The sequence below is a fragment of the Orycteropus afer genome, unplaced genomic scaffold (assembly GCF_000298275.1).
Source record: "Orycteropus afer afer isolate SDZICR_OR568_19922 unplaced genomic scaffold, OryAfe1.0 scaffold00250, whole genome shotgun sequence".
Classification (NCBI taxonomy): domain Eukaryota; kingdom Metazoa; phylum Chordata; class Mammalia; order Tubulidentata; family Orycteropodidae; genus Orycteropus; species Orycteropus afer.
This window is the reverse complement of record NW_006921837.1, coordinates 324,209-351,101: the sequence shown is the minus strand read 5'-3', so window position 1 is coordinate 351,101 and position 26,893 is coordinate 324,209. Positions and strand designations below refer to the sequence as shown.

The 26,893-nt window shown below is 43.0% G+C and overlaps 1 protein-coding gene across 1 annotated transcript in view; it reads right to left on the bottom strand.

Annotated features, from left to right (window-relative positions):
* Positions 1 to 22,266, bottom strand: part of CDCP1 (CUB domain containing protein 1) — an 88,655-nt gene extending 66,389 nt beyond the window's left edge. The window contains exon 1 of the mRNA XM_007949698.2: positions 21,753 to 22,266. Within this exon, the coding sequence (XP_007947889.2) occupies positions 21,753 to 22,266 (514 nt within the window). The remainder of the gene's footprint in view (positions 1 to 21,752) is intronic.
* Positions 22,267 to 26,893: the final 4,627 nt, after the last annotated feature.

Sequence of the window (26,893 nt, the reverse complement as noted above, 5' to 3'; positions counted from 1 at the left end):
CATGGTGGAATCTACTGTGAGCAGCTGAGTAGCTGCCTTTGGGTATATGGTCTGCTTCCTGTATATACAAAGCAGCTTTGGGAATGGTCTCTAGCTTGTGGCATGCTTGAACCTTGCATGTAGCCGTGACATTCATTGTTCAGCATTGGCCATGCTCTGCCGACTTTGGGACATTCAATGGACTTGAGTTAATGGCCTGCCGTGCGGTTTAGTAACATCGGGACTGTGCCTTTTTATTTGTCAACCTTGGGCTTGTCAGCCTCAGCAGCCAGCAACTGTCTGAGTGAAGAGAAGCCTCTAGCTCCAGTGGGCCGGGAGCAGGAGGCAGAGCTGAAGCCCAAGGTTGAGGGGCTTTCACCCAGGCCTTAGAACCTGGCACTTTGAACTTGGACTTAAAGTCTCCAAACTGTAAGAAAATAAACTCCTGTTTGTTCAAGCCATCCCATTTGTGGCATATTCCTGTCAGAGCTGCCCTAGATAACCAGAACACTCTCCCCCATGTAATGAGTTTTGGCCCTTTGTCAAAGATAAGCTGTCTATAGGTGGATGGATTTACTTCTGGATTCTCATTTATGCTCAATTAATCTATGTGTCTCTCATCGTACCAGTACCAGGCTGTTTTGACTACTGTGGCTGTGTAGTAGGTTTTGAGAGTGGGAAGTGTGAGGCCTCTTACTTTGTTCTTCTTCTTTAGTAGTGCTTTAAGGAGCTCTGGTGGCATAGTGTCTAGGCATCTGATTGCTAACCAGAAGGCTAGCAGTTCAAATCCACCAACCACTCCTCGGAAGGAAGATTGGGCAATCTACTTCCGTAGAGATAATTGTCTCGGAAACCCAAGGAAGGGTCACTAAGAGTCTGAACCAACTCGACGACAGTGAGGTTTTTTTTTTTTTAGTAGCACTTTATTTGCCCAGTGTTCTTACTTTTCCATATGAAGTTGGTGATTACTTTTTCCATTTCTTTAAAGAATGATGATGGGATCTGGATCAAGATTGCATCATATCTGTTGATTGCTTTGGGCAGTATTGACATTTTCATGTTAAGTCTTCCTGTTGATGAGCACGGTGTATTTGTCCATTTATATAGGTCATTTTTGGTTTCTTACAGTAATGTTTTGTCATTTGCTTTGTATAGGTCTTTTGTGTCTCTAGTTAGGTTTATTCCAAAGTACTTCATATTTGGGGTGGTTATTGTAAATGGTATTATTTTCCTGATTTCCACTTCAGAGTTCTCTTCATTAATATGAAAGAATCCAACTGATTTTTGTATGTTGATTTTATATCCTGCTACTTTGCTGAATCTTTAAATTAGTTCCAGAAATTTTCCTGCTGAGATTTTGGGATTTTCTATGTATAGGATCATATCTGCAAATAGAGATAGCTTTACTTCTTTGTCAATTTGGATGCCTTTATTGCTCTTTTTTGCCTTATTTCTCTGGCTAAGACTTTCAATACAGTATTGAATAGGAGTGAGATAAAGGGCATCCTTGTCTAGTACCCATTTGTAAGGAGAATGCTTTCACTCTCTCTCCACTGAGACAAACTTGGAGGCCCTAATATATAGCAAAACACACTATCAAACATAAGTAAGAATGTACAAACACTGTTGTTGTTGTTAGGTGCCACTGAGTTGTCTCCAACTCATAGCCACCTTATGTACAACAGAATGAAGCACTGCCTGGTCCTGTGCCAGCCTCACGATCCTTGCTGTACTTGAGCCCATCATTGCAGCCACTGTGTCAATCCATCTCATTGGGGGCCTTCCCCTTTTTCATTGACCCTCCACTTTACCAAGCATGATATCCATCTCCAGAGAATGGTCCTTTCTGACAACATGACCAAAGTAGGTGAGATGAAGTCTGGCCATTCTCACTTCCAAGCAGCATTCTGGCTGTACTTTGTCCAGGACAGATTTGTTAGTTCTTTCAGCAGTCCATGGTACTCTCAGTATTCTTTGCCAACACCACAACTCAAAAGCATCAACTCTTCTTTGGTCTTCCCTATTCATTGCCCATCTCTCACATGTGTATGAGGCAATTGAAAATACCATGGCCTGGGTTAGATTCACCTTAGTCTTCAAGGAGACATCTTTGCTCTTCAGCACTTGAAAGAAGTCTTGTGCAGCAGATCTGCCCAATGCAATACATCTTTTGATGTCTTGAGTGCAGCTTCCATTGGTGTTGATTGTAGAACCAAATAATATGAAGTCTTTGACAACTTCAATCTTCTCTCCATTTATCATGATGCTGCTTATTGGTCTAGTACAAACACTAAAAGACAAAATAAATGAATAGGATCTAAAAATTACACACTTATGCACAACAAAAGATTTTATCAAAAGAGTAAAAGGAGAAGCTAGAGATTGGGAAAAAAAATTTCTGGCAACAAAATATCTGACAAGGGGCTAATCTCTAAAATTTATAGAAAACTTCAACACTTCAACAACAACAACAACAAAAAAAAAACACAAATAACTCAATTAAAAAATGGGCAGAGGAAATGAAGAGACATTTTACCAAAGAAGACATTCAGCTAGCCAACAAACATATGAAGAAATGCTTATGGTCATTAGCCACCAGAGAGATGCCAATCGTATAAACAATGAGATACTATCTCATTCCAGCATTAACAGCCAGGTTCATAAAACAACAAAAGCTGGCAAGGGTGTGGAGAAACTGGAACCCTCATGCACTACCGGTGGGTCTGTAAAATGGTGCAACCACTGTGGAAAATGGTATGGCACAATCTTAAAAAGCTGGAAATAGAAACACCTTATGATCCAGCAATCCCACTACTAGGTATATAGCTTAGAGAAATAAAAACCATGACATAAACAGATATATGCAAAGCCATGTTAATCACAGCACTAGTCACAATAGGAAAATGGAAACAACCTAAATGGGCATTAATGGATGAATGGGTAAATATAGCATGATACATACATACAATGGAAAACTATACAATGTGAAAGAACAACAATGAATCTGTAAAACATCTCATAACATGGATGAACCTAGCAGACATTATGCCGAGTGAAATTAGTCAATCACAAAAGGACAAATACTGTATGAGACCATTACTGTAAAAAGTCAAGAAAAGGTTTACACAGAAAAAGAAATATTCTTTGATGGTTACTGGGAATGAAAGAGGAAGGGAGGGTAAACCACTAATTAGAGAGTAGACTCATATTAATTTGGGTGAAGGAGAACGCAGTAGACAATAAGGGGGATATCTGTTTTACAGACGACACGTTAAATTAAAAAAAAAAAGTCATTCTGGGTTCTGTATATACAAGGAACAGGAAAAAATATTTCTGTCTCTCTTCAAGCTCAGAATCTAATAAGAGAAACAGACAATTAAACAAGCAATTACAATTAAGTATGATATTATAAAGGGAGGGGCTATAGTGGAAATACAGAGTAGAGATACTCAAGAAGGTCTAGGGACTAAGGTGCAAGGACGACTTCCCAAGGAACTGAGAGCTAAGATTTCCTTCCATTTTCTTTCTAGCTCACCATGTTCTGTTCCACAGGCCTTCTTCCTATGTTTTGATAACTCAGGGCCTTTTCTTTTCTTGAAATGTTCCAACTCATCATTCAAATCTCAATGAATGCCCACTCATCCAAGGGAACTTTCTGAATCCTTATTTATACAATCATCAACACACCACCCTCTTTTACTCTCATCATCACATGTAGAGGTGTCTGAAACGATCCCCACTTAGGAATGGTTTAACTACAGATTTCTATTTGGTGGCACCGGCAGAGGAGCTTCAGGAGGGCAGAGCCGGTATAATCTAATCACTGTTGAATAATAGGAACTGAAGACAATGTAGGCAATCAATAATTATTTGTCGAATAAGTGATCTGCCTTGACTATCCCACAGAATGTTTGTTGTTGTTGTTGTTAAGTGCCATCGAGTCGGCCCCGACTCATAGCGACCCCTCCTTGGGTTTCCGAGGCGGTATCACTACGGAAGTAGGATTGCCCAACCTTCCTTCCGAGGAGTGGCTGGTGGGTTTGAACCGCCAGCCGTCTGGTTAGCAGGCAAGTGTCTTAGCCACTATGCTACCAGAGCTCCCACAGAATGTTTAGAGAATCATATAAAAACAATTAGCAACAGTTGCAAAAACCCTTGACATTTACATTTGCAAACTACAGAATCAATTTATATCTATTATCTCTCTTGAGTCTCCTGTTGATCCTAGGAAAGGCTAGTGTGCCTCAGGAAGCAAAAGCTTAGGTAGATCAAGTGACTTTTTCGAAGTTACAAAGATAGTACATAAGTAATAAACCAAAAAAACCCACAACAAACTCACTGCCATCGAGTCAATTCTGACTCATAGTGACCTCATTGGGTTTCCAAGACAGTAAATCTGATAGCCCCATCTTCCTTCTACAGAGCTGCTGGTGGGTTTGAACCACCACCCTTTTGGTTAGCAGTCAGATGCCTTATACACTGTGCCACCAGAACTCCTAACATAAATAATAGCAAAGCTGAAATAGAAGTACAGATCTTTAAAGTATAACATGGCTCTTTAACTACAGTGAATAGAAAATGTGAACTTTTAAAAGAAATCATCAATGTTTATCTTTGTTCTACACTCTCCGACCATGGCTTGGTGTGACTGGACTGAATGGGGTGAGTTTCGGGTGGTGCTGACCAACATGCAGAGCCTTAAGCCAACCAGGAGGATTGGAGGATGGAGGCAACCATACTCAGTGAACCAGGGGTTTAGTAAAACTGGAAGTACTTGCTACAGGAAAGATGCAACACTTCTTAGGAGTTGGTATGAGGTGTTTGGGCACAGTCAGCTGGGTCAACATCCTATGTTAGTGATAGTGGAGATGTGGGAATCTCCAGAAAGAGGTGGGTCTGCCAGCAGAAGGCATTTGTTCACCCCGTGTGAACACTGGTGGTGCCCACATGGGCTGGTGTCTGCACTGTGCCATTCATTTCTGGGGGGACTTGTGCAATCTCACTACAGCTTGTGGTATGACAGCAAAGGAGGAATGGAACGGGTTCCCTGAGACATTCCACATGGTCACTTGACAGTAGTTCTTGGCCAATTAACTGTGCAGTGGCATCTGTGTGCATGGAAGCTATTGTAGATATGCTGATGACAAAGAATCAAATAAAACAATTAACAACAACAGTATTAAAGTACAATATGGCTCTTTTACGATACTAAATTGAAATGTGAACTTTAGAAAAACAATCATCAATTTTGCCTTGACTAGTCCTTTAGAAGGCAGGATTCACATTCATCACAGCATAAAGCTCATGATTGTTTGCTGAGTTTTGGTACAGGCCAAAGAAACTGTTTGAAACTGTGCAGCTATATACAAATTTTACTTAATTTTATTAGCATGATATTCAACATCCATAGACTTATCCTATATGTTATGTCCTCTTGAGGGGAATCATCCTGAAAAGGTGTTGTTGTATTGCCCTTGACATGGTTAAGAGTTGTATTGATGTGGTATTCAGGGTTGTGTCAACCTTACGTGAGCAGTTAGCATCCTGCAAATCAGCTGCAGGGACTTGCAGAATATCAGTGAGAATGGCCATTATATGGAATATGTTCCATTGGAGGATGGTTATTATGGAAGGTGTTATGGCAATGAGGTCAACCATTATGGAAAGCATTACGTCAATGGAGGCAGCCTCTAAAGAAATGTTACATGGAGGAAGATGGCCATTATGGACAGTGTTATGTCAATGAGGATGTTTATTATGAGGAAGATATTATATCCACAAGGATGCCTGTTATTGACATGGTAGGTGCTGAGTCAACGAGGATGGCCATTATGGAAGGTGTTCAATCATTACGGCGGTGATATGTCAATGAAGACAACCATTATAGAAGGTGTTACACCAACTAGGATGGGCAGTATTGGCACCTGGACAACGCCAGTGTTGGGTCTAGTCACTGATACCTGGATAACTACATAAAAAAATCAGGGAAATGAGAAACTAAGTTGAGGGACTGAGAATGCTAAGATGGGAGTTTTGAAATGTCTGGATCCAAAGCACATTGTGTTGATGGGTAGAAGAGAAAAGCAGATGGTTACTACTGAGAGGGGAGAGAGATTGTGGGGCAGAGCACTGTCATGAACCATACTCCTTCCTCACAATGGAAGTTGGTCTTACCATTAAGTGCTACTGACAAGAAAGGAAGTAAATAATAGGAACAAACCTCAGCTAGAAAACAGGAGAGAAAAAAAAAACAGGTTTACTGGTTTGATAGAGCCTGGTGAGACCCCTGAGACTATGGCCTCTAGTTACCCTTCAGATCTGGAACTGAACTCACTCCTATGGCTTCCAGCCAAACACAGACACGCATATGGGGTAAACATTTACATCAGGTGGATACACTCTTTAGAATGGTCAATCACAGGAGAACAGAAGGGCAGTATTTTTGCACAGGGAGATAGATCAGGGGGCGGAAGTGCATAGGAAAGGACACAGGGTGAAGAGGTAACTACATGGAGGAAGTTTCGGGAAGAGCTGTTTCAATGTGGGGAATTGCAGTCAATGTCATGAAACAAAATGTGCATGAACTACTATGTAGAAAATGAACTGGCTCTGTAAACTTCACCCAAATCACAATAAAAATTAAAAAAAAAAAAAGGAATTCTAGAGAAAGGAGGCATTTAATCCTCATTCAACTAAATTCTACTTCATTCACATAGCTCATCTCCACTTATAAACTACACATTGAAGAATTAACTCTGAATGACATTTTTCTCAATAGTAGTTTACTTAGTAAGCTGTCATTTCAGAGGTGGTAGCAGATGCCCTTTTAAAGATCAAAACACTGTGAGATTATTGGTAATCAATAACAGACCCTAACTTCTGTTCAAAATGAGTTTAGTCTCAGGGTTTTGTTAAGATGTCCCACAAACCTCAGATACCAGAAAAACATTTTGTCCTCCTATTCCCCTACTGTCATGGCAATTCTATACACACACATACACACACATGTATATATATACATATATATATCTTTCTTTTTTTTCCTTTTAAATCTGTAGCTATAAACCTGTAACTTTTTATTGTGGTAAATATATATACATAAAAAAATGTTGTTTTTTTATATGTACAATTCAGTGACACTAATTACATCCATCATGTTGCTCAATCATCACTATTATCAGTTTCTAGATTTTTCCATCACCCTAACAGAAGCCCAGTATCCCTTAAGCAATGACTTCTTCTCTTCCCCTCCCTCTCATCCCTAGTAACCACCAATAAACGTTGGTTTCTATACACTTGCCTAATCTAGATATTTCACGTAAGTGGGATCACATAACATTTGTCCTTTTTGTGACTGACTTATTTCCCTCAGCATGATGCTTTCAAGGTTCACTTATTTTATACATACATCTTTTCCACACTGGACAAAATTGCAACCTCAAAGGCTTTCAGGGGTCCATTCAGGTAATATAAATGAGATAAGCCAACACAACAATGAGGATCTCCCTAGAATCTGAGCGTGCATGCTCTACTAAATATTTTGTAATTCAGCTTTGTTTCCCAAACATATCAAAGGAAACTGAGCCAAGGCCCCTACTGTTGTTAGGTGTTGTCAAGTAGATTTCAACTCATAGTGCTCCGATGTGACTGAGCTAAAGTGTCCCATAGGGTTTTCTTGGCCATATCATTACAGAAGCAGATCACTAGATCTTTCTCCTGTGGAGTTGCTGCGTGGGTTTGAACTACCAAACTTTCGGTTAGCAACCATGCTTAACTGTTTGTGCCACCAGGGTTCCTTCCAAGGCCCCTAGGTCACCAATTTGTGCTGCTGTTCTTTGTTGCTACTGAAGTTTGGGCTTATGGTGACCTTATGCATAACAGAATGAAATGCCGTCTTCATGACTGGTGATATGCTTGAGTGCACTGTTGTGGCTAGTGATAGTATCAATCCGTCTCACCAAGTGTTTCCCTTGTTTTTGAGTGTTTCCCTTGTTTTCGCTGATTCTTTTCTTTATCAGCCAATCTGTAGCCACTAGTTTACATGTTTGAATCCCTCCTAGGTGGTGAGCTCCTTGAGGACAAAGGACTGGAGTTATGTACCTCTGTATACCCAGCATCTAGCACAGAAGACCTCCAACATCTGTGGAATGAATGGAATTTGGTACCAAAATGGTACCTGAGCTAGATTTTTTTAAGACATTCTACTCCTCAGAAGGAAGGTTGGGCAATCTACTTCCATAGTGATACTGCCTCGGAAACCCAAGGAGGGGTCACTATGAGTTGGATCCGACTCAACAGCAGTGCATTTGGTTTTACTGTTTTAGCCAAATATCAAATTCTCTACATTTGCTCAGGCTAACCCCTAAAAGCTGGACAGGGGCAAAAAATGCAGCAGGTTTTTCTTCAAGAAAAGTTTTTCCAAGTGGAGAAGGCAGGTTTTCATCAGTAGTTCTCTGATATCTGCTGACTTAACACTTCTACTCCGTCCCTTCTATACCACCAAATTCGTGCAGGAAGTAAGTCTTTTTTTGAAGACAGGATCTACACTACAAAAATTCCCTTCTCAATGCAACAAAACTATTAACTGCTACACTCATACCTGGCTTTTTGTTGTTGTTAATTTAAAAGCATTTTAAAGACAAATACCATGATATATGACTATGAGACGAGAACAACTAGATGGTGCCCAGCTACCACTGTCAACTACTCAGAGGGGGATCTCTGTAGGAGATCCCATATAGAGAAGGAGAACAATGTGGAACAAAACTCAAAATCATTAAAATAAAAACAAAAAGGGACCAGGTTTGCTGGTCCGATAGAGCCTGGTGGAACCACTGAGACTATAGCCCCTAGCTTCCCTTCAGGTCTGGAATTGAACCCACTCCTGTGGCTTCCAGCCAAACAAAAGACAGGCATGAGTTGAACATTTACATTAGGTAGATAACTCCTTGGAGAGAACAATCATGGGAGAATAGAAGGGCTGTGTATGCACAGGGAGACAGCTCGGGGGGCAGAAGTGCACGGAGGGAAGGACACAGGGAACAGGTGGCTATGGGGAGGAAGTGGGAGGGGAGTTGTTGCATTGTGGGAGATTATAGTCAATGTCATGAGACAAAGTATATGTGAACTGCTCTATGGAAGATGAATTTGCTCTGCAAACTTTCATTCAAATCACAATTAAAAAAAAAAAAAACTCATTGGAGTTTTCTCTAAGTATGCAAGGGTAGTGTACATTAAAAAATAAATCAGTGTCATTGCCATATTAACAGAGAAAATAAGTAAAACCAAATGATCATCCAGGAAAAAAAAAAAGACAAATACCATGACAGACAGCAGATCAGTGGTTGCCAGGGGCTGAGGGCAAGGACTGATGGCAAAGGGACCTTTGTGGATGACAGGAATGTCATATCATGCATTTGACATCACTCATCAGATTGTACAAATGAGACTGGTGTGTGTTCTGGTATATACACTACACTTCAAGAAAGCTGAAGATTATTTTTTGCAGTTAAATAAATAATACATGTATCATAAAACCAAACAAAACTCACTGCTGTCAAGTTGAATCCAACTCATAGCGACCCCTCCTTGGGTTTCTAAGGCAGTATCTCTACGGAAGTAGATTGCCCAGTCTTCCTTCCAAGGGAGGCTGGTGGGTTTGAACTGCCAGCCTTCTGGTTAGCAGTCAAATGCCTTTGGCACTGCGTCACCAGAGCTTAGTATCATATTTTAATACTAAAATGTCTTCCTCTTAACTTTGAATCCAGTTCTGTTTCCCAAGTCAACCAATGTTACCAGTTTGTGTGTCCTTCTAGAGATCATCAATGAATATATAAGTGTATATCTCTATGCCGTTGCTGTTGTTAGTTGCTGTTGAATTGGCTCCAATTCTTGGTGACCTTATGTCTAATAGAATCAAACAATGCTGTTCCTGAGCCATCTTCACGACTGTTGGTATTCTCTAGTCCATTGTTGCAGCCATCGTGTATTGTGACTGTCTTGCAACCTGAGGGGCTCATCTTCCAGCACCATATTAGCTTTCTTCCTTGTCTGTCTCACTCTGTAAGCTCCGCTGAAACCTGTTTATTATGGATAACCCTGCTGACATTTGAAATGCCAGAGGCACAGCTTCCAGCACCACAGCAACACGCACAAAGCCACCACAGTAGACAAAGTGACAGACAGGTGCTGGGTATATTTATATACCACTCTGATTTTATTTTGCCAAAAAGTAGCATGCCCTGTCCACTGTTCAGAACCTTGTGTTTTTCACAATACATCTTGGAGGTCATTCTACATCAGTACATAGAGAGCTACTCATTTTTTTAAATGGCTGCTTAGTATCTCCTTGTTCAAATGTATCATGCTTTATTTAACCAGGCTTCTAATCATGGACATTTGGGTTGCTTCCAGTCTCTGGCTACAGGTAAGGAGGAGAAGATGATTATCTAGAGTTTAAAGCAGTTACAGGTCTACACCTTTCCTGCCTTCCCAGGTTTCTGGCTAGAACTTGGGTTGTATTCCCCACCAAGGCGGAGGCCAAGGAGGCTGGAAAATAGTTATGTCAAGGGTTTAGCTGCACATGGGTTGTGGTGGGCTTCTGTCAACTGACCCAAATTACAAGTTGAAAAGGGTCTTCTATGTTCTGACAAGTTAAGAACTCAAGACTGTCAGCAACTTGCAGGCCATTTAGGGAGTAATTCTCCATCTCACAACAGGATTAGAGGCCACAGCCTTGCCAGGCTCCACAGGGGAACCGGCTCTGGTTTCATGAACAGCACACTGTAGCCCCAGTCTTGGTTTATGACACCTGTTCACAAAGATAGCTGTAATCCTCAGAAATCCACTGGGCCGTTCTCATTCACTTCTCATGTGTAACCAGGCATGACATTAAGTTATATAAAACTGGTCTGGTCAATTCTTTATAGCAGGATATGTGTGTGTGTGTGTGTGTGTGCAGGCTCTCGTTGCCAACAATTTTTAAAAAATTGTGCTCATGTCTTTGAGAACAATTCCTTGCAAATGTATAGGAAAGAAGGACACAGGGAAGAGGTAACTACAGGGAGGAAGTAGGAAGAGAGCTATTACATTGTGGAGATTGCAGTCAATGTCACGAAACAAAATGTGTATGAACTGCTGAATGCAAAATGAATTTGCTCTGTAAACTTTCACCCAAATCATGATAAAAATTAACAACAGCAACAACAAAGAACAATTCCTTGCAGCTTTTAGTCCAGCAACGCCACTTCTAGGCACTTCCTCCACAGATATCCTCATTGGTGCTCCAAGTTGACTGTGCTAAGATGTTAACGGAATCTCAGAAGCACAGTGGGTAATAGCAAAAGCCTGGAAACAATCTAAATGTCTCCCAACAGGGACCTGGCTACATAGACTACGGACTGGCATTTCTGTCCAGGTGTCTGCCTGTTCTTCTTGGGTCCAGCTCAAATAATCAAAGTACAGGCACACCTTAGAGATATTGCAGGTTCAGTTTCAGGACACTGCAATAAAGCGAATGTCACAATAAAGCAAGTCACATGAATTTTTTGGTTTCCCAGTGTAAACAAGTTATATTTATACTACTGAAGTCTATTAAGTGTGCACTAGCATTACGAACAAGTTTGAAACACTGTGAGAATTACCAAAATCGGACACTGAGACACAAAGTGAGCACATGCTGTGGGAAAAAATGGCACAGACAGAGTTGCTTAACACAGGGTGGCCACAAACCTCCCATTCGTAAAAAACGCATTATCTGCGAAGCACAATAAAGCAAAGTGCAAGAAAACGAAGTTCGCCTGTAATAACAATTCTCATTAGTTATGGAATTTGTTTCAGGCCAGATGCTGTGCAGTGTGATTTATATGCATTATTTCATTTCATCCTCAAAGCAACCTCAAAGCCACTGTTCCTATTTTGCAACCAGGGACATTGACTCTGAGAGGGGTTAAGTAACTTGCCCAAGGTCACTGTTAATAAGTGATGGAGTCAGGATTTGAATCCAGCTTTGCCCAACCTCAAAGCAAGGCTGTTTCTGAAAAGCTAGAAAGGCAACAGCGAGCCCAGCTAGATTGTTGGCTCTAGGCCTTCCTTCCATTTCCCCTCTCCTGCTGCCAGTTTCCAGTCAGGTATCTGAGCTCTCCGGGACGCGTGATTTGCAGAAACAGGAAATGCAGCAGTGAGTAAGCAGCCAGAAGCAAATAATGAATGAGTCTGGGTCTATGCCTCAGAGATGCCCCAAGGCCCAACTCCAACAGGACTGCCAGCAGGGCAGTCACCAGCAGTCTGCACCCTCCCCAGACAGTGTCCCTGGGTGCCCAGGCCTCCAGCAGCACTTAGACTTCTACCACAAGGAGCAGCTCTACCAGCTCCTCCTTTGTGCTATGTGGCACTTAGCACACATGGCCAGCATGTCACTCTGCACAGGAGTTGAGTATCTGTCTGGGTCCAGAAGTATCCCAAGCCTTTCAAATGCAAGGGCTTCATCTAACCACCTTTGCACCCACCACGATGTCCTCAGACCTGCTCATTAAATGTTTGTGAGTTGCTCCCTGACTAAACAATGTTTAAGCCCAACATCCTTGCTTGAAAGAGCCTGATGTTCCCACCTCCGGATCAGATGCAGGAGATATGGCATCTGTTTAGAGGAATCGGGCACCTGCCTGGACATATACCATCTTTGTTCTCCCAGCTGGACCATGCTGTCAAGTGTTGCAGAAGCCTCCTTAGGGCTCCAAGTGCTTTGTGATATTGCAGATGGCCAAGTGGGAAGAAACGAAAACAGACTATGACCTAACTTCAACTCCATGCAATCTCTGGACTAAGACAGTTCATGGAACGTCTTTATTGCCCCAACACAAAGTGAGCAGATTGGCACTCCATACACTTCTGCAGAAATGGTACATTTCACCCAGAATGCTTTGATCTTCTGTCATTGAAGGTAGGCGTGTTTATGCTCTGTTCGAAACTTAAAGAAAGTTCCACCATCTGTATTCATGGAACAGTTTTCCATTTTTCTCAAGACATTTCTAAACGAAATACTTAAGGACAAAGGCACTCTGAGATGAGGAGGCTGATGGCCTCACAAACATACTGCTGAACTCTGTTCACCATCTAGCAAACAAAGCTTCCTGTGTTTCCCTTGGCTTGGTCTCTATTTACGAGAGAATGGAAAAGTGCAGATGATTTTTTTTTAAGTCCTATAATTAAAGATTTAGTGTCTAAGGCACTTGACTGCTAACCAGAAGGCTGGCAGTTCAAACCCATCAGCCACTCCTCGGAAGGAAGGTTGGGCAATCTACTTCCATAGTGATACTGCCTTGGCAACCCAAGGAGGGGTTGCTATGTGTTGGGGCCGACTCGATGGCACATAGCAACAACAGCAACAACAATAATTAAAGAAAAAATTTTCATAAAAGTTTCTGAAGTGAACGTTTGAAAAGCAAGTTCTGATTTTCTACCATATTCTGTCTTGAATTCAGCATTACCATATGTTGTCACTGTTAGGTGCCATTGAGTTGGGTCTGACTCACAGCAACTCTATGTCCAAAGTATGTGAGGTCCTTCACCATCTTCACAATCATTGTTATACATGAGCCCATTGTTGCAGCCACTGTGTCTATCTATCTCATTGAGGGTCTTCCCCTTTCTCACTGACCCTGCACTTTACCAAGCATGATATCCTTCTCCAGGGAATGGTCTTTTCTAACAACATGACCAAAGTATGAGAGACAAAATCTGGCCATCCTTGCTTTTAAGAAGCTTTCCAGCTATACTTCTGCTAAGACAGATCTGTTTGCTCTTCTAGCAGTCCATGGTACATCCACTATTCTTCACCAACACCACAACTTAAATGCATCAATTCTTTTGCAATCTTCTTTGCTCAAATATTACTGTACAGGGAAAACCAAACCAACTGAGTTGGGATATTATGGAGCAAGGTGGTTAAAATGAGAGACCTTGAAGGACAGTGGAAGTTCTCATTACCATGACTATTACCAATAAACCATCTTTCACATTATGAGGATACTACAGATGAGTCATTTCATGAGGCCAGATGCTTTTGGTTTAACTATTTCCTTCCAGTCTTTTTTTCTAAGCTCATATGTGAGATACAGACAGAAAGAGCAAGAAACATAACTAGAATCATACTATATATACATGAAGGCTTATACTACACTTCATTTACTGAAAATTAAACAAGTCTCCACTGTTTTCTGGCTGTTCCCCTTGAAGGTTTCCAAGAGTGGATTCCTGCAAATCTACCCACACCTCCATCTACTCCTTCCTGGATACACATTGAAAAGGACCAGCAGTGATTTATGGGCATGTTCTACACAGTGAAGATGCCAGAGAACTGGATCATGGGGGAGGTCTCACTTTCTGCAAGAACCCAGTGAGCCATGGTCCCATCTGACCATTCACATTTTCTTTTTGCCACTTTTTCAGCTTTCTCAGTATTTGAGTGCACACACATAGCCCCTGGGACTGTGTTTTCCTCCTCCTCCTCTTCTGTATGATCTGCACAAGTATAGCTGGAAAGCTTCTTAAAAGCAAGGATGGCCAGATTTGAGCTGTTACATTGTGAGGATTGCAGTCAATGTCATGAAACAAAATGTGTATGAACTGCTGTATGCAAAATGAATTTGCTCTGTGAACTTTCACCCAAATCACAGTAAAAAATTAAAAAAAAAAACAATAAACCTCTCATGTGAGATCCCTCATGCTCTCTTTCCTTCTATCAGATGAACATGGAAGTCACATGTTGAAGGTGGCAGAGCTAGAAGATGGAAGGACTGGGTCCCCACATCACTGCTTGGAGAAGAACCTCTGCTTTGGACCTTATATGATGAAAAAAATAATCATCTATTGTGTTTGAGCCATGATACATGTTTGGGTGTTGGTGTTAAAGCAGCTTAAGGTGTGTTAACGCCTTAACAATTAGACTCACCGATTTAAAAAGTCAGTATGAGTCATTCATCAATGTAAACATGAGGCACCACCAGAGCCTTGTCTTAAATCTCCTCGATACATAGCATTCATGGCATTCTGATCATTATTATTTGAAAGGAAATTCAAATCATTTCCTTCACCTAAAGTTCATGGTTAGTTTCAGTTGGACTGAATAAAGGAAGCAGTAAACCCTAGAGAGGGGTGGCTTAGGAGCCAGCACTCTGGAACAAGACTGCCTGATTCACAAACAGCACTACCACTCATGAGTGGTGACCTTGGGCAGGAGGCTTAACCTATTTGTTACTCACGTTTGTCTAACTGTTCCTTGAGACTTTCTGTATAAACCCTTTAACCCAGTAATTCCTCCTCTAGAAATTTCATATGCCCAACAAAGTTAACTGCCAAGATAATCACTCAGTCTCTGTTTCTAGTAACAAAAAACTGGAGACACTAAGGGGTTGGTTAAATATAACAGTGTTCCCATGTCAGGGAGTAGTATGCAGCTGTCAAAAGGCATGTCACACAGGTATAGTATATATGAGCTGAACATTTACATTAGGTAGATACACTCCTTGGAGAGATCAATCATGGGAAAACAGAAGGGCTGTGTATGCACAGGGAGACAGCTCGGGAGGCAGGAGTGGATGGGAGGGAAAGATATAAGGAAGAGGTAACTATGGGGAGAAAGTGGGAAGGGAGCTCTTGCATTATGAGAAATTGCAGTCAAGTCATGAGACAAAGTTATACGTGAGCTGCTGTATGGAAAGTAAATTTGCTCTGTAAACTTTCACACAAATCACAATAAAAATAAAAAAAAAAAACCTCTCAGTTTTGCATGTTTTTGTATGGAATGATCACCAAAGTGGGAAAAAAAAAAAAAAAAAGATGCACATGGTATGTATCCTATACTATAAACCATGGTATATATTTTGTGTTTGTGTAAAAAACTTATACATGCACAGAACAGCTCCAGAGCAATGCACGAGAAAACACAGCTGCCTCTGGGAGGAGGCCTCAGGTCAGAGGTAGAAGGGACATACTTTTTTCTACAAGCCCGATTGAACTATTTGAATTTTTGTTACCATATGTGTGCTTTACTTTTTCCAAACATAGTTTAAAATTGTTAAAATATTAAAAGCACTTACACATTCCTAGGACGAATATGAACACAGTACTCAATTAGATTTGGTTTATTTTTTTAAGTGAAAAGTACAGATATGGTTTCTAAGACAACTAGCTAACACTGCCACAGGCGTCCTGCTGTGCACACAGGTGTGTGGCGGTTGAGGGGTGGCTGAGTCCTAGAGCTCCCTGTGTTGGCACCTCAGTATCACTACATTTAGTTGGGTAACTTTGGATAACTGTGCCTTTGTTTTCTCACAGGTAGAGGGAGGTCAATAGGAGTAGTTGCTTGGGAGGATGCAGGACTAGATGTCATGTAGGCCTACCCCAAGAATATCCCCTCAACTTACATTTTCTCAAGAGAAAATGACTTAGGTTTTCATTAATCAAGCTTTGAAGATTTCCTTTCTTGCACCAAAGTTGTTATTTTTTTTTTTTTGCCTATGTCTATTTAAAGGAGCTCTGGTAGCATAGTGCCTAAGGCACTTGACTGCTAATCAGGGGGCTGGCGGTTCAAACCCACCAGCCAGTCCTCGGAAGGAAGGTTGGGCAATCCTACTTCCGTAGTGATAACTGCCTCGGAAACCCAAGGAGGGGTCGCTAGGAGTTGGGGCCGACTCGATGGCAAATAACATAACACACATAACATAACATGTCTATTTAAGAAATATCTCCACAAACAACACAACATTTTAAAGAAAACGAAGTACAAAACTCAACTTATATTCCAAATACAATAGGTGGAATGCCAGATTCAAAACCAAACCAAACTCACTGCCATTGAGTCGATTCTGGCTCATAACAACCTCTCCTTGGGTTTCCAAGGGGGTATCTCTATGGAAACAGATGCCCAGTCTTCCTTCCGAGGAGTGGCTGGGTTTGAACCACCAGCCTTCTGGTTAGCAGTCAAATGCCTTAGGCACTATGCCACCAGAGCTCCCAGAATGTCAGAAGCAAATGAAAATACTTGACTGTCAACAAAGGGACGTGCAGTAAGTTACTGCACACAAAGCAACTGTTTGTGAACAACTATATAAATTGTTTGGTGATCTGAGAAGTGACGTCTTATGCATTTTACATGTAACAGGGTTGTTAATTACATAGTGGTATTTCCCTGTGTTTTCAGAAAATGCTGGAGTTTTTGAGTTGTACTATGGGGTTACAATTTTTCCCATATGAAATAATGAGACACAGGGCCTTGGTTAGTGTTTTCATGCAGAGCGTATGGCTTTCAGGACTGGATGGATTAATGATGTTATGTGGTGAAATCTGTGTAGAGTATTCAGAAGAGTGGCTGGCACAGAGCAAATGCTCAATACTTGCTGGTTATTACAAGTAGCAGTACCAGGTCGTTATTTCAAAAACTGATGCACTGAATACAAACCCAGGCTACAAAGAGATGAGGGAAGGAACTTGGCTCCTCTTGCCTGGATGTCTAGAATGTAGAATGTTGCCAGCTGCCTGAGAGAAGGTGATGGGCTAATTACAAGGTTGTGGAAAGTGGTTTGAAATAATTTGAATGCAGGATAATTTTTATAATTTAGAATGATAATTAAAAGAGTATGAACTTTTCCTAATTACTCAGGTAGAGAGCCTTAGCCACAGGTCCCCCGTATCAGGGAATCTTTTCATCCTTTATTGCCCCACCCATCCTGACTTCAATCAGGGGTCCTTCTGAGCAGCAAACCTTACTTCCCCTCCTCCTTACATTGTCCCCCAACGAGTGCCATCCAAGCTCAGTTGAGTGCTGCAGATAAGGCTGGTGTCATAGGCCAAGGGGCTAAAGTTCTGTTTTCTTTTAGGAGAAAAGTGCTGTCAGAATATTAGTACCATCCAGCTGGGGTGTTCTTAACACATTTGAGTATCCACCAATACTGTTGAGACTGTTATAGTTTGCAGAACAAATAAACAAAAAACAAATTTACTGCATTGAGTCAATTCCAACTCATAGTGATCCCCATTGGGTTTCCAAGGCTATATATCTTTATGGAAGCAGACAGCTCATCTTTCCTCAGCAGAATGGGTGGTGGGTTCGAACCACTGACCTTTTGGTTAGCAGCCAAATGCCTTAATCACTGCATCACACAGCTCCTTAGTTTGCAGAACTAGGTGGGAAATGCTTCTTCCATAGATGCTAGTGAAACAACAATGACGACAGCTGGGGCTGGGAGAGTATGGGGAGGCTCACACTCTGCTGGCCAGAATGCACACCAGGTCAAGCTCTCCACAGGCAACCTGGAAACATGCATCCAAAGCACTCATATCTCTCTTCTTCAGTCCAGCAATTCTGCATCCAGAATTTGAGCCGAAAGAAATAGTATAGAAAACACGGTAGCCACAAGAACACATTCTCAAATATATCAAAATGGGATCGGCCAGTTTATGCTATTTTATAGCTTTAGCAACATGCTGATGTCTTTCCATGTCATGATATAATCTTTAATGTCTTACATACTTTTTAATGTCTTTTCACCGAATAAGCCTATCAAAACTGATATAAGCAGTCCCCTATTGTTGGGTATTTTCTATCTTTAATAGCAAAAATTGGAAGCAATCTAAATGTCCAGTAATAGGGGACTTGTTACAGCCATACAATGGGATTCTATTTCTACACACACACACCCACACACACACCCACACACACACGACAAGAAGTCTGTGGCCCAAAACGACCAAGGTGGTTTGCTCACAGATGATTTTTTTCCCTCCATTTTGCTTATATTTAAGTAATATATATTTATTCTACTTTTCTAGAGTAAATATGTACTACTTAAAACATTTTAATGATCATTTACATCAGGCAGATACACTCCTTGGAGTGATCAACTGTGCAAGAACAGAAGGGTAGTGTTTGCACAGGGAGACATTGGTGGGGTGGCAGTGCATGGGAGGGAAGGACATAGGTAAGAGGAGGGGGGAAGTGGGAAGAGAGCTGTTACACTGTGGGGAACTGCAGTCAATGTCATGAAACAAAATGTGTATGAATTGCTGAATGGAAAATGAATTTCCTCTGTAAACTTTCACCCAAATCACAATATATTTTTTTTTAATTTTTAAATGATTATTTTTAACTTCTTTCCCTGGTGATGCAGTGATTAAAACTCTTGGCTACTAACCAAGAAGTCAGTGGTTCAAACACACCAGCAGCTCTGCAGGAGAAAGATGTGGTAGGCAGTCTGTTTCCTTAAGATTACAGCCTTGGAAACCCTATGGGAGGGACAGTTCTCCCATCCTATAGGGTCTCTCTGAGTCGGAATTGACTTGACAGCAACTGGTTGTTTGTTGACTCCCATATTGACAGCCAAGGAGAAACCTCAGAAGAGCATTGTGTGGCAGGGGTACAGCTGTCACAGATGAAATAGCTGCATCAGAAGTCAACCCTGAGGTGAGCACCCAAGTACACCTTTATGACTATGACTGGCAGTATAGCAGTCTCCTTTGACTTCCAAGTCATGCAAATCTGCGGGGGAAGGGAGGACTCATCAGTCCTGCTAGTCACACATTCCAGACAAGTTGGCAGCTGATTTGAATGTGAAGAGCGATGAACACACACACTCACTCAGGGTGAGTGAACACATCATCTGATCAGTCTGCTCACATTTTTGGCAAGAAACAATGGCAGCAAGAATGGGGTCACTGACCCAGACTCGTATCTGAGTGGTTTTTGGAAAGCAACTAAGTGAAGTTTTAACAAGGCTATAATTGCAACTTAACCCGGCCATCACTCCTAGAAATGGGAGACTAGCGGGAATACTAAATTTATACAAATGCATGACACTAAGATGCAAACTTTCCTTTAATGTTCTGATAAGCAGTGTCTTTTACTCTTCAGCTAAGCAGCTATGTTGTTGTTGCTATTAGGTGCCATCTAGTTAATTTTCAATTCATAGTGACTCCATGTGACAAAGCAGAACGACCCCCACTGGGTGTTCTAGAGTGTAATCTTTATGAGAGCAGACTGCCAGGTCATGTTCCTGCAGAGTAGCTGGCTGGGTTTGAACCACTAACCTTTTGGTTAGCAGCCAAGTGCTTAACCTTGAGGTACCAGGACTCCTCTAAGAGCCATACCAAATCCATTTTCACTCTGCTGAGTCTTTGTGAAGAGAGTTCAGAAATTTATAAAACAAACCCACTGTACCAGGACTCTGGCTTTTTCCACCCTTCCAGGACAGATTGCAGTAACTGTGCAAAGGCCCATACCATTTAGATGCCCCCAGACTCCAGGCAAACCAGGTACTCTCAGCAACTGTTGCAGCCACAAAGGCATATGCCCTCATTTCAGTCTGGCCTTGTGGCCTCACAGGACTAGTTCATGAGTCCATGGGAAGGAATTTTTTAAAAAATGAAACCAGAAAGTTCCTAAGTTTCCTCTGTTTATACAGTGAACCATGAGGCAGGGCTCCATACTCAAGAACTTCCTCCAAGAATGAAGGGACGCCATTGGAGAGACTGGAAACCAAAATGGCAGCCTCCCCTGGCTATGGGAAGAAATCAGACATGCAACAACACAAGCTTAGGACAGGTTGTCATTCTTGTCTTTAGGAATACCTTGGTTTACACCATACTCTTACCAGAACAGGAGCTCTGGTAGCATAGCGGCTAAGGCACTTGACTGCTAACCAGAAGGCTGGCCTTCAAACCCACCAGCCACTCCTGGGAAGGGAGGTTGGGCAATCTACTTCCGTAGTGATACCTCCTTGGAAACCCAAGGAGGGGTCGCTGTGAGTCAGGTCTGACTCGATGGCAAATAACAATAACAACTTACCAGAACAGATCTCAACTACTATCATAGACAACTGAAAATATCTCAATTTCCAGAGTTTTGGTTCCCAAGTGTGGTGAATACACATTCCTTTTACTCTTTTCACTCACTTAAACCTTCAACTACTTTTTCCACAAAGGAAATCTTGAAATTTCAGCCCTAAAACATTATAATAAATATGCATGCAACTCGGAAGGAAGGTTGGGCAATCCTACTTCCGTAGTGATACTGCCTCGGAAACCCAAGGAGGGGTCGCTATGAGTCGGGGCCGACTCGATGGCAAATAACAACAACAACAACAACATGCATGCAACGTTTTACATAAAGTCTTATACTTTTCTATCTACAATGCAGCAACATGTCACGTGATAGTGGAGAAAGGAACGAGGAAGCTTTCCTGATTCGTAATGGTGGCAGTTACCAGGATCCGAAGTTCATTTCTCATATCAAATGGCTTTTTATTCCTTAACTTACCTACCCACCAAACACAAACGCTCTCTTAGGTGAAGCAAGGGCCATTAAGGACCCAAATAACTCCCTGGAAACTTCTCTTTTAAAAATACAAATCTTGTAATAGTCGTAGGGAAGGCTTCAAACCAAGTTCTTATATGAAGAAACATTTTCAGGGAGCCCAGTGCACCTCCTGGACGGCACAGGCCGCTGGGACATGGCGACCCCCCTAGTCCCCAACCGGAAAAACTCTCGATCCCTACACATCCCTTTTAAGACCCCCTACTGCCGTCAAAATCCACCAAACAACAAGTGAGAGGGGCCAGGGGTTTTCCAGTCTGAGCAGTGCAGACACCGGGGGGCCTTCTCTGAGCTGGCGCTTTCATTTTCGGACTTAAGGAGAAGGTGATGGAAAGTGTGGACCCGGAAAGAGGCAAGCTGGCGAGAAATCAGAACATCAAACCACGGTTTTTGACACCTCCCTGACCAGGAGAGGGAGTGGGCCGGGAGATGAAAGACACCTCTCCCACATCCAGCCAGGACGCCTCGGAGAATATCAGCAACGTTCCCAGGCGCGTTGCGAGCCGCATGCCACTTGGAACACGACTACCGGCCTTGGTCGGCGCGCGCTCCTCTCCTTCTCTGTCAGCGCTAGGTTCCCGCTCCGGGACAATCCCACGTGCCATGGCCCGTTCCCCGGGCGAGCGAGCTCGGAATCCCGGAGCGCACGACCGCAGCGCCTGACTCGAGCGCCCAGAATCAGCCGCCTCGTGGATCTCGCGCCCTCCGCACCTCCTAACTGTGTCATCTCCGCGGCCCCCTCTGCATCCACTGCCCCTCTGCACCCTCCCCGCCCAGCGCTGGCTCCGCGGCCTCATGGACTCCTCCGCGCTGCCCGCGCCTGACGCCCTGCACTCACCGGCCCGGCGCGGTAGTCGTGCCATGCCCAGCAGCAGAACCCCTAGCAGTGCGACTGTCACCACGAAGTCTAGGCCGGCCATGGCTCCGGGGCGCCTCTGCGGGAAAGACGACTGTGGCCCGTGGCTTCGAGCGGCGGCCGCGGGAGCCCAAGCCTGGCACCCGCCGCGTAGCCCTCCGCCGGGGCTCCCTCACCTGAGCGCAGGCGGGCCCGGGCCCCGCCCAAAGCAGTCTGGGCCGAGCTGGCTGGGTTTGTCCCTCCTCTTCTTCCCTCTCCCCTCCCTGCTTCAGGACCCGCCTCTCCCCTCATTGCTGGACACCGGGAACCTGGTGGGCCAGTTCCGTCCTGCAGTGTTGGGGCGGACTTATCCTCACCTTCCTGGGCCAAGGAGCTCTGGTGACGTAGTGCCTAAGGCATTTGACTGCTAACCAGAAGGCTGGCGGTTCAAACCCATCAGCCACTCTTTGGAAGGAAGCTTGGGCAATCTACTTACGTAGTGACATCTCCTCGGAAACCCAGGGTCGAGGTCTCTTTGAGTCGCATCCGACTCAACGGCAATGGGTTTTCTGGGCCAAGCCCTCCCCCCCTCCAAAGCTGAGCTGTTCAAGCCTTTTCGTCCAAAGGCACAAAGCAAAGGTCTCTCTTAGAGGGAGCCAACCCTCTTTCCCTTCGCTGTGCATAAACAAAGATGGCCACTCTGCACTCCTCTTTTGGAGGGTAATCTTATTTGTGGATCATCCAAGCCCTGGCTTTCTCCCCTCTCTCCTCTGCTACCGGAACTGGATTGGAGGTTCAATGGACTTTAAAGCTCACGATACCGCTACCTCTAAAGGACTGTGAGCCCATAGCCCACTCCAGGCACATCGCCTACAGTATTTATTATTACTATTATTATTATTATTTTGCTCATAGCAACCCTTTCGCGTTTCGGATGGAACAGAGTTGCTGAGTTCTGCAACCTGCCCAAGGTCACCCTGCCAGTTAGTAAATCACAGAGTCAGAATTTGACAATCCAAGATGGGTTTTCAACTGGATGGCTTTGTTTAATTTTTGAACAACGAATGGATGAGTAAATGAATGAAGGCATGAGGATGGAAAAGACCAAGTAAAGAAATATAAACAGGCCCACAAGGGCCCCCTTTTTGGGTTGTGAGTGGTGGTTGTTGTTGTTATGTGCCATCGAGTTGGATCTGACCCATAGCGACCCCTCCTTGGGTTTCCAAGGCAGTATCACTACAAAAGTAGACTGCTGAACTGTCCTTCCAAGGAGTGGCTGGTGGGTTTGAACCAGCAGCCTTTTGGTTAGCAGTCAAGTGCCTTAGACACTACCAGAGCTCCCAAATAGATGGTCCAGTCTACCTTGCTGGGAGCAGCTGGTGAGTTTGAACTGCCAGCTTTGCACTTAGCAGGCAAATGCCTTGGGCCCAAGGCCATCCCCTGGGCCAAGGGTTGTGAGTGGAGTGAAGCCAAATACCAACTGTAAAGTCAGTGGGCTGGGCTCCATTCCCTCATTCCAACTGCGCATGGGCAGCCTGTCTGGCTTCCCAGCTCCTGTGGGTTCACACATCAAGTCCAGAGTCAAAGGGCCACAGAGACGGATGCTGGAGGTTCAGGAGCTTTCAGCCAGAAGACCTGGGTTCTGCTAAAATGACTCCTTAGCTACTTAGGAATGTGCACTATTGGCAGCCAGTCAGACCAACCTGGGAAGGGGAAAACCAGAACCAAAGGACATGTTAGAGCATCAACCTGCAATTCAGTCCCAACTTCTGTTTAATTCCCAGGGAGAACTGAACCACTTTGAAGTGCCCCCAACCCTCATTGTCACCAGAGCAGAGAAATCATCTCTTAGGAGCTTCATCAACTTCCTTCTATGTATTTTAAATGATAAGAATAAAGCAAACCTTGCTCTCAGGAAGTGCACAGTCCAGCAGGAGAGGCAGAGCTGTCCACAGTTGGAGGCTTGACCCCACTCATGCCTTTATTTATAGAAGGACCTGGACTATGAGCTGGAGGGAACCTCACTACACTGAGGGAAAATTCATCAAGGGAAAGAAATCTGGAGAAAAATATAAGTCCTGACTTGAAATGTTTGGAGTCCCTGGGTGATATGAATGGTTAACGTGCTTGGCTGGTAACCGAAAGGTTGGAGGTTCCAGTCCACACAGAGGCTGCTCAAAAAAATAAAATGAAAAAAGCATGGTGAACTTCTGAAAAATTAGCCATTGAAAACCTATAGAGCACAGTTCTACGCTGACACAAATGGGGTCCCCATGAGTCAGAATTGACTCAACAGCAGCTGGTTGGTTAAAAATGTTTGTGCTGTCCGTGAGAATGACAACAGGTGTTGTTTGTTTTTCTAATTCTAAGTAGGCATATTTACCCCAGTATCCTTTCCCCAGCATCTGTAACACTGTTATTTCCCACACATCACCATTGACTGGCAGTGCTTAAATCCAAAATATCAGAAACATACTCCTTGAAGTGATCACTCATGGGAGAACACAGGGGCAGTGTTTACACAGGGAGACAGCTGGGGTGTGGTGCGGGAGTACATGGGAGGGACGTACACAGGGAAGAGGTAACTATAGGGAGGAAATGGGGCAAGACCTGTTACATTGGGAGTTGCAGTCAGTGTCATGAAACAAAATGTGTATGAACTGCTGTATGGAAAATGAATTTGCTCTATAAACTTTCACCCAAATCAAAATAAAAATTTAAAAAAATATATATCAGAAACATTACTTGACAAATTTAAGCCTAAGGAACAAGTTATTTCACTCTTATCTCATTTTTGCAAGGTTTGCTTAACTGACCTGCCTGGAATGGTTGATCTCAATTTTCTGAAAATAGCACAAGAGCCAGTAATTCCCAGATGTAAAGGATAAGTGTTGGTCTCAGACAATGGTAGCAAAGCAAAAAAACAAACAAACTCACTGCCATCGAGTCTGATCCGACTTATAGCGACCCCTCCTTGGGTTTCCGAGGTGGTATCTCCACGGAAATAGATTGCCCAACTTTCCTTCTGAGGAGTGGCTGGTGGGTTTGAACCGCCAGCCTTCTGGTTAGCAGTCAAGTGCCTTAGGCACTACAGAACCAGAGCTCCTTAGCAAAAAAAAAGAGGATGAGAAAAGTAGGGAGGAACTTCAGCATTCATATGACTACCCAGGCACATAGCTGAAATCAAAATGTCTTGAAATGTCTTGAGATAATGTCTTGATTCTCCTTGGAGTAGAATGTGAGCATGGCATTGCCAAGATATTGATCTGTTTTGCATTTACAAACATAGCTGAATGGAAGGAGTCAATTTCAAAAGGTTACTTCAAAACTGAAAGAAAATCCAGGCAGCAGCAGCCTGTTGCCAAGGAAAAACGACAGATTGAAGAATAGGTTTTAAAACAGAGATCCAATTTAATTTTGACCCCCCAAAAAGGGATTTACTAAACCCTGAAAACATTAAGTCCACAATGGGGGAAATAGAAAACAACAGCATAGTTGTCTTTAAAGCAGGATAACAGTTGGTCAAGTGATAACCACGTTAGGAGGCTGGAGATGACAGAATCCTAAGCTAGTTTGGGGAAAACTGAGGAATAACACAATTTATACCGTGGAATCCTCAAAAAACATCTCAGGAACCGGCAGTGAACTGGAGGGTGACAGAGGGCCTAAAACAAGGAAGACTGGGAGAAAATTTCTCGAGAAGCACTATAGTTGGATCGCTAGAGCAGTCATCCATTCTTCCTGGTTGGATGACTGCCTCTCCTCCAACTTAGCAGAAGTGGTTAACACAGAGATATCTGGACTCACAGGTGCCAGGCATGGTTGAAGGTATAGGGAATGTTCTGAAAATAAGTAGATAACAGGAACACCTGGTTACTGAGATTTCCAGTTCCCTGGACGTAACTTGTGTCCCAGAATGTGACAGAGGGGGCTTTATTAACTGTACTGGGGATGGGAAGAATCCTGTTCTGGAGAATCTGACTAGTCCAAGAGGAAAGACCTAAAGATAAAGGACATTGATTCCATTAAATAGGTTAACCAGGTCTCTAACGTGACACTTCCAGTTGATAAGCTCCTCAACTCACCTTTTTTGTTTCTCACTTCTATAAATCCAGAACACTCAGGATTTTAAGATATCTGAGGAAAATTTCTAACATGAACCAACCAATTAACCAAACAGAAAAATCAACCTTGAGGGAAAAGATTATTGTTGTTGTTATGTGCTGTCGAGTCGGACCTGACTCATAGCAACCACTCCTTGGGTTTCCAAGGCAGTATCACTACGGAAGTAGATTGCCCAACCTTCCTTCCGAGGAGTGGCTGGTGGATTTGAACCACCAGCCTTCTGGTTAGCAGTCAAGTGCTTCAGGCACTACGCTACTAGAGCTCCCGGGGTGGGGGGAAAAGATTATATAAGGCAAAGAAAAAAGCAAACAAACAATTCTAATTTCCTTAGAGAGAGAGAGAGAGCAGACAACATTGTATCACTGAAGCAGGAATAGAATGCTATAAAAATAAAAAATTATGAAAACCTACTGATAGAATCATAAAAAAGTTCTTGGAAATACTGCATATAGAAAAAACAAATAGAAGGGTTTGAAAATCTCCCAGAAAATAGAGAGAAAGGTTAAGAAAGTTGGAGGTCCAGTTGAGGAGATCCAACTTAAGTATAGTGTGTTTCCTAGAAAGAGAAAGCAGATGAAACAGAGGAG